This window comes from Geotrypetes seraphini, chromosome 2 (genome assembly GCF_902459505.1).
Source record: "Geotrypetes seraphini chromosome 2, aGeoSer1.1, whole genome shotgun sequence".
In the NCBI taxonomy this organism is placed as follows: domain Eukaryota; kingdom Metazoa; phylum Chordata; class Amphibia; order Gymnophiona; family Dermophiidae; genus Geotrypetes; species Geotrypetes seraphini.
In genome coordinates, this window is record NC_047085.1 from 117,834,083 (window position 1) to 117,847,424 (window position 13,342).

A 13,342-nucleotide genomic window follows, 5' to 3' on the forward strand; every position below is an offset into this window, starting at 1 on the left:
AGTCTTTCCATCCTCTTTATCATCTTGGTTGCTCTTCTTTGAACTTTTTCTAGTGCCGCAATATCTTTCTTGAGATAAAGAACCCAAAACTGAATGCAATACTCCAGGTGAGGCCGCACTATGAAGCAATACAGAGGCAATATAACATTCTTAGTATTGTTAACCATCCCTTTTTTTAATAATTCTAAGCATCTTGTTTGCGTTTTTGGCTGCTGCTGCACATTGGGTAGAAGGTTTCATTGTATTGCCTATAGTGACATCGTATTGTCTACTGTGATTTGGATTATTTTTCCCAAGGTGCATTACTTTGCATTTGTCCACATTAAATTTCATCTGCCACTTGGATGTCCAGTCTTCCAATTTCCTAAGGTCTGCATGAAATTTTTCACAATCTGCATGTGTTTTAACAACATTGAACAGTTTAGTGTCATCTGCACATTTAATCGCCTCACTTGTCATTCCAATTTCCAGATCATTTATAAATAAGTTAAATAACACTGGTCCCAGTACAGATCCCTGCAGCACTCCACTGTTTACTCTCCTCCAGTGAGAAAAATGACCATTCAACCCTACCCTCTGTTTTTCTATCCGATAACCAATTCCTAATACCGAAGAAAGGTGATGCCAAGGACTGTAATAACTACAGAATGACTGCATTAATTCCACAACAGCAAAATATTGCTGGAAATAATACAATGAAGGACACAATCATATGTTGAGCAAGAACGACGTGAAGTTCAGGCTGGTTTCAGGAACAGTTGAGGAACAAGAGATATTATGGCCTATGTTAGATGGATATTGGAGAAGAGCAACGAATACCCAAAAATCCTATACTTTTGCTTCATCGACTACAGCAAAGCTTCTGACTGTGTGGATCACGATTAACTATGGAGAACTCTAGCACAAACACATAACTCAGCTGATAAAGAGCCTCTACGAAAATCAAGAAGCTGCAGTGAGAACTGAATCTGGCAACACGGATTGTTTTCTAATAAAATGTGGCTTCAAGCAAGGATGCATCTCGTCACCCTACCTGTTCAATAGGGTGGTCCAAAAAAGTTAATTAACACATTTTGTTTGTCCACAAGGCTAATTTTATTCCTTTATATAAAAATGAAAAACACACAAAATTTTACTTAAAACAAAGTTTAAGGGTCACCCCACCTTGCTGCTTTGGTTTTTTTTAAACTACCACTAAGCTTAACAGTATTACTCTTGTAATTAAAGATCCTCGGTATATGTCATGTTAGGATAAAAACTTGTATTGAAAAATCTTGCACTGTAACTATGACAAATTTAACCTGTAAACTGTAAATTTAACCTGTAACCCATCCTGAGCTCTTTGGGGAGGATGGGTTGGAAAACAAATTAAATAAATAAATTTGACAATGAGACATTTCACCCACTGGCCGCACATTAACATTTACTCCCACCATTTTTCACCCAACACACATTTTTTTCCCAAACTCAGTGAACACATTTTGCATTCTCCTATCAGTTTAGCAAAGTAACAGTACCAATTTATTTTTCTCTCTGCAACACTCAGACCACCAGCTTTAGATCTTGTCCTATTGCTTTTGCTCTAGCGATCACAGAATTTACTTCCCATATGCTGGAGCTGAACCTATTGTCCTTCCTGGGCTTCAATTCTCCTCCATAGTTTGGAACTCAGGGGGCTCAGTACCAGGGCTTTGTTTCCCAACCATATCTTCATTTAAGCAATATGGAAACAGGTCTGGGTTCACCACACCCAGGGTTAACATCCCCTCCATTCCTTGTAGGTCTAGTCAATCTTTCCCTCTGGTCCAGGGATAACAGATCCAGATCTGCTGATTCTGCAGGCACTCCTTGTCCTTTGTGTTGCCCACGAGCCGGTTTCAATTTTGCACTGTCTTTGCTCCAGGGTTTCGATTCCCTGAACCAGATCACCACTGGTCAGATTGGCGACCAGTCTGGGTTCTTTACTTGCTAGGTTGGTTTCCCCTCCTGTCCCATAACCGGTCTTATCACCCCCTCAGAGAAGGGATTTCCAGTGATTTCTCCTTCTCTCACTGAAAAAACTTCTTGTGGCAAGCACTGCAACCTAACTGCATGGGCAGCCCCACAACTCGGGCCTCTCATCCATCACACACAATGAGGCCCACAGTAATCCCATCCTCTACCGTGATCTCAAAGGCTGTGATCAAGTGGTGAGTCATCTTTAATATTTTAGCACTCCCAGTATATTGTGCACAGCTCTCTCTGCTTCAGTTCTCTACTTGTGATTCCTCGCACAGAGTGTGGTTTCGGTCCTCGCTCAGGATATAGTTCCAGCCTATGCTCCTCCCTCTTTCTCCTTGCATTCCACTGATGTCACAGCACACTTCCCCCCAATTGCTGGGATCTGCCAGTGGGAAATAAACCATCTTTTTTCCCACATCTTCCCACCCAAATTCTAGCCCGTTGGTACTCACAGTTCTAGGTGGGGATTCTCTCCTTGGTATCGCCATGTAATTCTCCAGTCTCCGCTCTCACTAGAATCTTGCACTCCTTATGCCCCACATTATTGGTGCCATTTTTATGTAGCCCCAGTGTCCTGCCCGCCCATGCCTCTGTGTGGCAGGCTCCAGCCAGCTCCTGGGGACTGGGTCGGCCACTCGCCCGCCCTGCACCAGGGCTTATAAAAAGTTAAAGAAAATTAATCCGTTCTACTTTGTACTCAGTCACTATTGTAGTTACAGTTCCTCCAGAGCTTGGGTGTAGGCCAGGGCCAGACAAGTCCGGAAGGCCAGAGGAAATGCAGATCCTGGTGCTCCAATCACTAACTCAGTCTCCCCATCCCTTGAGATGAAGAATGGGCAGGAACCATAAAGTAAACTGGAACTAATTGAACAGTTTATTAACTTGCTTGCAGTTAGAAACAATCAATTATTTACATATTCACAGGTGTCAGTCATCAGGTTCAAGTAAGTTCATCTTTCACAAGTGTCTCTTCTTTATCCCAACTCTCCAGCCAGTAGAGAGTCCCCCTTCTTTTATTCAGACTTGGCAGAGGAAATAAGGATCAACCAAGTCTGAGAGCGGCTTAGGGCTAAATTCACAAAGGACACCGATCGTGTCCTGACCACTTTGTGACCTGATTGTTCCCCGACCCAATTCACTAACCTCGGTGCCGAGCAACCTCCGATCCACGCATGCAAATGAGGGGGAACGGCATGAAAATGCAGGCAGGCAGCGATTCACTAAAGAAATCTGGAACACCAACTGGGCTGGCTGATCAACAAAAGAAGCGACTGCTGGGGACCAATCGCTCACATGCTTTCCGACTGCATCTCCTGCTCTCTGCCTGGATTCTCCTACTCTCCTGCCCCAACTCTCCTCTTGCCACCCTGCTCTCTGCCCCAACTCACCACCCTGTTCTCTGCCCCGACTTTCCTGCTCTCTGCCCTGATGGCCACCCTGCTTCTACCCCGACTCTCCTTGCCTTCCCTCGCAGCACAAGCCCATGGTTTTAACCCGTGGGTTTAAAGCGGGTTAAAATCACAGGCTCGCGAAAAAGTATAAAAAACAAGAAAAAGAGTTTTCTTTGCAACTCTGCCTGCCACAGAGGGCCAGCACATGTGCAGACCATCTACAAATGATCTGCACATGCATAGAAATCACTTGAGAGCGATCCGTGCAGTTAGTTGGGGGCGTGATTCCGATCGCCCTCATTTGCATGAGCGCGATTCGTGAATCAGCCCCCCAGCCAAGGATCGGATTGGATCGCTCACGGACCGGATCCAATCCTTGGCCTTAGTTAATTTAGCCCTTAGTCTCTTTCTTTTGTTTCTTTAGTCATTCTTGTCCAATCCAAATAATGTCTATCCCCCTCTTGGGTATGACAGGAGTCTCCTTCAGTATTCAGGACTTTGGCAGGAGTAGAAGAGATCGCCAAAGACCAAGATTCCTCTCTTCACACTCCTTTTATATGACTCCTCCTCCTCTTGGGCAAAAGAACCTCCTGTTCTTCCCTTTCAGTCTGAGCTTGTTAACAATCATAATCAAAACTATTAAGGTCATTTTTGGAAATTAGGCCATTAAATTGGCAATTTAGGCACCTAACTTTAGGTCCAAAGGATCCCTAAAAGACAATAGATTGTAAACCAAGCTTAGAACAATTAGCTCAAAACAGCAGTAAAACTATTTTTTCACTTCTGAGAAATTATGTGCAGCAGGTTAACCCCCAAAAGAAAGGGATGGAGAATGTAACCTGTACTGTGCAGCAGGTACAACCCCCAACAACCTCCCTGGCAGACTTGAAGGGTCATGTTGGTCTTTCTTTGCTGCCATCCACGATACAATGAAATCAGTTTAACCCTGAAAAATAGAATGTTTAGTCTGGTGTTTTTGTGGAGGAAACTAAATGGAGCCTCTACATTCTGATTCTACATTGTCATTTTTCAGCAAACCAGAAAGTTCCAATACCGTGCAAGGTCAGAACTTGAACTGTGATTGTATGCTGTTGCAGTCTGATTAATTTTATCCTGAAAAATCTCTTCACTGCGGGTTTCTATCAATAGAACATACAGTAAACTTAATCAGCATAACTTCTGATTTGCAAAAACAACCTATTTTCAATGTCATAGTCATTCTTACAGCTATGTCAGAGTTGAACATTACAAACCTCACACATATAGACTATCAGAATTCTCCTGTGCCATTCAGAACCTACTGAACAGGGAAAAGCAAATCTGACTTAATCCGCTGCAGTGTGATTAACAAGTAAAACCTAATTGCATTGAAACTGAACATATTCAAACCAGGAATTCAGGAGCAGGCTCAGAATCCGGCCCTCTAGCAGATGATATTCAAAATAACTTCTGGTCAGTAGAGGAAGGGGAGAGAGAGCAGGGGGAATTCTGTAACAAAGGCACTAAAATTTAAGTGCCAAAAATATACATGAATGAGCTGAATACCAGCTTATACACACAGACGTACTCACATATTTGCGTGGGTCAATATTCCAGCTATGCGCTACTCCATAAAATGGCACCAAAATGTCATGGCATGTAGTTTGCAGGTGGGTATTTACAGGGGTGAATTCTGTATGTTATCTTGTGATGTAGGCATGATCACTTACAGCAGCTCTGTGGCTGCTGTGATTGCACCTTAATTCTGGGTGTAAGTTTGTCATATCATGATGACACACTTTTCTTTATAGAATAGGTTACAAGCGGGCACTTTGTAAGCACCTAAATGTAAGCCCCCTTTATAAAAATTGCCCTCAGGGTGCTGGTCACAAAATTTATTTTGTTTGAAAATCAGTCACTAATGAATACATTTTGACCCAGATTCTATACTGTACACAGCACTGAATTTCAGTGCCACAATTTGCATGCGGAATAAAGAATGGTGAACAAATTAATTAGCTTATGAGCCAATTAACTACAAACAATTGATGTTAATTGGCAAATGTTAACAAGGTGGGGCTCATAAATATGTTAAGAAACCCGCCCAACTCGGCACTTAGACATCCAAGTGCACTTAGGTCGTCCAAGTACCGATAATCGAAACGGGGTTCTAGATGTATCCAGAGGCTTTTTAGGCCTCTGAATCCTGCTTTGTGCCCAGAGCAGAAAGGGGTGTTTTTGGAGGAGTGGTTAAGGCAGGATGTGGGCTGACCTATACTTAGATGTCCTGCAGGAATAATTAAAGGTTTGATGAGACTGCTTAGATGGAACTTATACGTTGTGACTTAGGCAATCTAAAAATTACATTACATTAAAATACATTTCTAGACCGCAATACCTTCCAGATCAATGCAGTTTACATCAGCAAGAGACTGTACATCACAGTGACATACAAGAGAAATATCATCTTCCATACTTTCCTAAGAATTTTACAAAAAAGAGATATCTTTAATAGTGCCCAAAAGGTATCCAAAGTGACAAGATAACCACTGCAGGGACAAAGTAAAGAACTTTGTGGAGGTACAACGGGGTCAGTGATCACTGGGTGAGTGGGGACACACTCACCCAGTGATCACTGACCCCATCACCCCCCCCCCCCCCCAAAGTTCAGAATAAAAATGTGCATACCTTCCTCCGGAACAACAGCACCTGGCATAGGAAAGCCTAGTAGAGCTACACAGAGGTGTCTTAAATAGCCTGGGGGGGGGGCTAGTAAGCCATAGAGAGGAGGACCCAGGCCCGTAAGCCACTCTAACCACTACATTCATGGTGGAAAATGTGAACCCAACAAAAAAAAAACCAAATCCTACTCTACTGCCATATAGGTGGCACCTGCAGCCATTAGGGCTATTGGGGTTGTAGACAGATGGATATAATGGGTTTTTTGGGGCTCACCATGACCTATAAGGGAGTTCTGGCACCCTTTTTGTGAAGTTCACAGCAGTGCCCTGTAAGGTGCCTCACTGCTCTCTGGCCATGTCTGGGTGGCCAGTCCATCACTAAGATGGCCCCTCCAACGCCCAAAAGGTCTTGTTCTAGACGTTTCAGACTTGGATGAATATTTGGATGAGAATATTGTATAAAGATAGACTTACTAGATGTTCAGACGTCTGGATGTTCAGAGAGGCGATTTAAAATTTAAAAAAATTTTTTGGACATACTTTAAGAATGGACCTTTGCGGCTGCTGACTTTGAGTGACTAGTGCCCTACATCCAAAACAGACTTGGACATTTCTTTTGATTATCTAATTTAATCTAATCTAATCCTTAGTTTTGTATACCGCATCATCTCCACGTTCGTAGAGCTCGACGCGGTTTACAGTAAGATAAATAGGAAGGAACCACAACAGAGGGTTAAAGGTAGAAGTGTGAAGAAAATTTAGAGGACTTGAGATGCCAAGATATAAGAGTTTCCTTGATTCCTAAGTTGAAGGGAGACTTACATTTTTTGAGAAAAGCCAGGTTTTCAGATGTTTGCGGAAAACTTGGAGAGAGCTCAAGTTCCGAAGAGGGGAGGTAAGGTTGTTCCAGAGCTCAGTGATTTTGAAGTGGAGGAAGGTCCCTAGCTTTCCTGTGTGGGAAATGCCTTTTAGCGAGGGGAAGGATAGTTTTAATTTGTGGGAGGATCTAGTGGTATTAGGGTTTGAGGAATTCCAAGAAAGAGGGATAAAGGGAAGGAGGATACCATATAAGATTTTGAAAGTTAAACAGGCGCATTTATAGTGGACCCTGGCGATTATCGGAAGCCAGTGGAGCTTGGCCAGGAGCAGGGAGACATGGTCAAATTTACTTTTAGCGAAGATGAGCTTGGTCGCGGCATTCTGAATCCGTTGGAATCTGTGGAGGTTTTTCTTACTTAGGCTTAAGTAGATAGAGTTGCAATAGTCCAATCTGGAGAGGATGATGGATTGGACAAGGAGGGTAAAATGTTTTTGATGGAAGCAGGATCTAACTTTCCTCAGCATGTGAAGGCTGAAAAAGCATTTTTTTTACCAAGGATTGGAGGTGGTCATTGAAGGACAATGTGGAATCAATGATGATGCCCAAGACCTTGCTCGAGAACTCAAGCTGCAGAGAGGAGCCAGAGGGTAGTGGGATGGAGGTGGGTAGGTGATCTAGTTTTGGACCGAGCCAAAGAAGTCTTGTTTTGGACTCATTCAATTTCATTTGCACAGTGTGGGCCCAGGATTGTAGGTTCATTATACAAGAGGATATGTTCTTAGACAGGTCGGTGAGGTTCGAATCGGTCTCGAGGAGGATGAGGATGTCATCTGCATAAGTGTAAATTGTTTCAAGGGGGATAGGTGGAGGAGTTTTAGGGAGGACATATAGATGTTGAAAAGGATAGGGGATAGTGGAGAGCTTTGCGGGACTCCACAATTCGGTTTCCAGGGGGAGGATGAGGTGCCATTCATGTTAACAATGTAAGAACGAGAGCGGAGGAATTTAGAGAACCAACCTAGGACTGTGGAGTTGATACCTATCTCAGAGAGTTGGTAAACAAGAATATCATGGTGAACAACGTCGAAAGCAGCGGAAAGGTCAAATTGTAGGAGGACGGCGAACTTGTTTCGAGAGTGAAGTTGTTGAACCCTTGAAATCAGGGAAGACAGTAGGGATTCAGTGCTGAAGTTAGGACAAAAGCCATATTGATAGGGTAAAAGAATAGAGAATCTCTCTAAGTATGATGAGAGTTGGGAAGAAATGATGGACTCTAGCATCTTGGTTAGGAGAGGGAAATTTGCAATTGGGCGATAGCTGGATGGTATGGAAGGGTCAAGGTCAGATTTTTTCAGTAGTGGGGTCAAGGTGATATGACCCATTTCTGGGGAGAAATGGCCTGACTGAAGGGCGGAGTTTATGAGAATGGTGATAGAAGAAATAGCCTGAGCGGGAATGTTCTCGTATAGGTAGGAGGGGAATGGGTCCAAGGAGCAATTACAGGATTTCAGTTTGAGGCAGAGATTGAGGACCAGGGATTCAGATACGTGCTCAAAGGTGGTCCAGTATCTGTCAGCTGGGATAGGGTTGGAGACCATTAGGGTGGGAGTGGAATCGGTGGTTACTAGGGAGTTGTAAGAGACTGAAGGAGGGAAAGAGCATCTCAAGGAAGAAACCTTATCGTTGAAGAATTTTGCTAGAACATCGGCTGAGGGAGAGGAGGGGAGCAAGGTGGGGTCTCAATGTGTGCATATGTCAGTGCCTTATTCTATAATCCTGCATGCCTTAATCCCCTAAATCTGAGGGGGCATGGCTAGGGGTAGGGTAGCAGAGTTCCTAAAAATTGCTTGAAGAGTTATAGAATAGTGCCATTCTTATACTCAAATGCCATGAGTTGGTTGCTGGCATTTACATCAGGTTTCGGCTGATGTAAATACCTGCACCCAAATTTGGGCACAGGTATGGGATGGGCTATAAGTGCTATGCTATAAAGAGTGCTCAACTCAGAGTGCCCTTTATTAAATAGTGTCCCATGCCAATTGTTTTCTGGCATCCAAATCTATTTTTTTGTGCCTATAAGTCAATATATGGCTAAAATTTATCCATTTAACTTAGAAACTCCATAGATATTTTGGTGGTGTAGCCAAAGGTTATCCAGAGAGATAAGGAAATTGAACTATCTATATAATGTATTCATTTAAGTCTGAAATCCTCCCTACAGTCCAAGCTGCAATGTGTTAAAAATTACTGTAAATGGTAAAACCTTTGGCTATCTTGATCTTCCAAAGGGTATTTCAATAATTTCTGTAAATGGCAAACAGTTAACACCTGGCTTGAGATAGGTGCTAGTTTTGCTACCCTTGACTGAACCCATTGAGAAAAGCAAGTCTGGAGAGCATTTCCTATGAATCTGGTAATTAATTTCATAAATGAGTGCCATATTGTGCATGTTATGACCATACTACTGAGAAGAGCAAACACAAGCAAAGAAGAAGGACCAATGTTCCATAGACAAAATCATGGTATGAAACACAGAGAGGAACACAAGTCTCTGGATGTCCAGGAGGAATGATTTATTCAAAGCAATCAGTTTAAAATCAAGATAAAATCAACTTCTGGATGAATTAGGTACAGGTTGTGTCACTGATGGTACAGTCTCATTAAAAGTGAGACTCATACCCTACATAGTCCATGTTTCGGTGAGAATTCAGCCTTCCTCATTTGGTTTCACCTTCATTTGGAAAGTCGGCTCCGAACATGATTCATTGCCAAAGTTTATCTGAGGCATTAGGTATTAGGACCCCTGAGGAAGGTCGATTTCTTGCCGAAACACAGACCGTGTAGGGTGCAGGTCTCATTATGACCACACAACTGTACATAGTATACTAATTTTGGTGTATGCAACATGGCCTTAACATGTATGTGTGAACAGACTTATTTCATTGTCCCCAAAATCCACTGTGCTAGTCAGTATAATCCATTATAATCAATAACAAAATTTATTTCAAAGTTTGGAAACAAAATGAAGGACTTTACTTTCAAACAACATGTCCTATCTTGCCCCTGTGGCAAAACTACAGGAAAGTGTCCAGGCTCATTCATTTGGGAAATGATATCCAAGTCTCTCTCTGATAGTTTAGTACCTACTGCTTGGAAAACAGCCCTTGTTTTTCCAAAACTCAAACAACACAACTTAGATCCCTCTTTACCTAGAAATTACCACCCTATTGCTAATCTACCCTTAATCTCTAAATTAACCGAAAAAATTATTCACACCCAACTTACAGAGTTCATTGAAAAAAACCATGCTTTACATCCATGCCAAACTGGCTTCCGTTCTTCACATTCAACAGAATTGTCACTGCTAGGCCTTATCTCAACTATACATTATTACCATGATCATCAAAAATCTGTTATTCTTATCTCTCTTGACCTGTCAGCAGCCTTTGATACTATCGACCACTCTCTTCTTATTAATAGACTCAAAGACTGCGGTATTACAGGTCCAGCTCTTTCATGGTTCACTTCTTACTTCAACGAACGCAGCTTTAAAGTCCATATAAAGAATGAAACCTCTTCAGCTATATCACAATCCTATGGTGTCCCGCAAGGTTCGATTCTATCCCCATTACTATTTAATATCTTTCTTTCTCCTCTTCTTACATTAGCACAATCTATTGGATTCACAATTTTTGCCTATGCAGATGACATACAACTTCTTCACCCAGTCAACACTTCAAACATCTCAGACTTAAAAGACATAAATAACAAATTGGATACCATAAATGATTGGCTCTATTCAAATAAACTTTCCCTCAATATTGATAAATCCCGAGGTCTCCTACTTCCAATCAAAACCTGTGAATCCTTATTGGAAAAAATTTCTATCAAATCCACTCCAATTCAAATGGAAACAAAAATAAAACTATTAGGTGTCATCATTGATAGGGATCTTACTTTCCATGACCATATTAGTTGGGTCGCAAAAATCTGTTTCTTCAAACTCAGTATCATTCGGTCACTAATTCCAATCCTAGAGACCGATTCAATCAATATCCTGATTCATTCCTTAGTCATCTCCCATTTAGATTATTGCAACTCTCTTCTCAACGGTCTCCCCCAAAAAGAAATCCGACGCCTACAATTAATACAAAATACAGCAATAAAACTCATTTACAAAATAGGCAAATTTGACCATGTCACTCCTCTTCTAAAAGAGGCACATTGGCTCCCCATCACTCACCGTATCACTTACAAAACCATCTTACTCTCCTTCAAAATAAAACTCTCTCACCAGCCCTCATTTCTTGATAAGCTTCTCATCCCCCAATGTTCCCCACGCACTCTAAGGTCAACTGATCAAAAGCTTCTCTTTATTCCCTCCATAAAAGACTTTTATTACACACGGAAAATAAATTTCGCAGTAGCTGCCCCAACTTTATGGAATTCTCTGCCACAGCAACTCCGCGATGAACAACATCTAGACAAATTTAAGATAAACCTAAAGACTTTTTTTATTTCGTGACGCATTCGGCTGTGCTTAGACTCACCTTCTGTTTTCTTCTTTTTTTTTTTTATTTCATTTTCTTTTTCAAGCAACCAACCGCTTTAACAAAGCGACCCTACCCTATATGTTTTATCCCATTCCCACTTTCTCCTCTTCTTCTCAAATATGTAACTTTTCCCCTCCCTTCCCTTTTACCCCCACTTTCAAGTTTGTCTAGTTGACATTATTTATGTTCACACCATTTATTTTTAAATGCCAATTATTTTATTTCTTTTATCCTTCTTACCTTTTAAATTTTATTGTTAACCGGCTAGATATTTGTTGATGGTCGGTATATTAAAAACTAATAAACTTGAAACTTGAATTAGAAACAAAAAAATAAAGAAATAAAAGGTTATGATAGCTTTTGTTTTATTAGGAAAATAATGAATAGATCATCATATAATTGCGCGTTTTATATGAATTTAAATGTAGTAAAGATGAAAAGTTTCCATTATGCCCAAGTCAGATTAAATAAGGAAAAGGTTATCTGTGATTAGTATAGCAAAGCAGAGCTATTCAGCATATATTAGAATAAATCAACATGACATTAATCTTGCCTCTTAAATAATTATACCTTTTTTCAAAGTTTTAAATGCTATCAGAAGCTGGTTCAGCTTGCCGAGGTATACGGCTTTGATTCTGGCAATATGCACCTGCAATTCAAGAAAAATCTGATTTGAGATTGCTTATTGACAAAAACACATAGACATATTTTCTCTTCCCAGTGAACATAAAACATTCAAAATCTGACACTCCATAATTTATGTGGGAGTGTAAATAACTGACATTGTCCCTGAACTGGTGAGTAATAAGCATGGGTTTTTGATCTGGCACTGCCCTGTAGAATGCCATCACAATTAACACCAGAGAACTGGCAGGCGGCATGTGTTAGTTTGGCCGTGAGGATTTTGCTTCTTGTCCAGCTGTCACTTGTTAGTTTCCAAAGATGGAGGACGGAAGGTCAAGCCTCATTATCGTGGTACAGTCTGCAAATCATGAGAACTCTCAAAACACTGGAAGTTCTTATATATATATATATATATATATATATATATATATATATATATATATATATATATATATATATATATATATATATATATATATATATATATATATATATATATATATATAAATTTATTTTATTTGTTTGTTTATATTGACTTTTTCTTCTTTCCATTCGATAGAATGTTGCATAGATATCATACAAAGACAATAATTCTATAACTGTGCATCCTAAAGCCACAATAACAGGAGCCTATTCAAAACAAAATCAGGGTGCAAAATTGTGGTGCTCATATAGAATACTGGTGTAAACTGGTATTGACATGCCTAAAATGTAGGTATCCATACTTTTGCCAGCCATGGAACTGGCATAAGAACAGTGGGCTAAATGCTACAGAGATATACATAATAAACAATACTCTTCACCTGTATACCCATAGATTGAAGCTCTGCCCACGAACCACCCATGTTCTGCCCCTTTCTTTGCCCCCTCACAAACACATGCTGTGTAATATTAGCACATATTTACAGAATAGTGTTGAGGCAGAATATATTAAAGAAATGTCTGGTTGGAAACATCTGGAAAAAGAAAGAAAGCTGGGGGCAAAACTGACGGGAGCTATTGTAAGGACTACAAACCATTTTGAGGAAAAGAAGGTTACTTTGGTTCTCAAAAGTAGTAGCTGAGAAGTTAAGGAAAAATAATTTAGCTTTCATACACTACAAAAGATCGCAGAAAGAGGAAGACGGGGAAAAATATCTGGAAAAGTTAAGAGAAACTAGTCAAGTAGTCAGGAAAGCAAAGTAGCACAGTAAAACAAGGAAGCAAGACTTTGTTTTAGGTACATTAGTGATAGGAAGAAGTGCAAAAGTGACATTGTGATTCTCAAAGGTGAAGGGGAGAAATATGTAGAAG

General features: G+C 40.8%; 1 protein-coding gene across 2 annotated transcripts in view; it reads right to left on the reverse strand.

Annotated features, from left to right (window-relative positions):
• The window catches only part of RP1 (RP1 axonemal microtubule associated), a 627,806-nt gene that overhangs the window by 169,144 nt on the left and 445,320 nt on the right, over positions 1–13,342 (reverse strand). For both annotated transcript variants that reach the window (XM_033933654.1, XM_033933653.1), the window contains one exon: positions 11,996–12,074. In XM_033933654.1, coding sequence (XP_033789545.1) covers positions 11,996–12,074 — 79 coding nt within the window. The remainder of the gene's footprint in view (positions 1–11,995; positions 12,075–13,342) is intronic.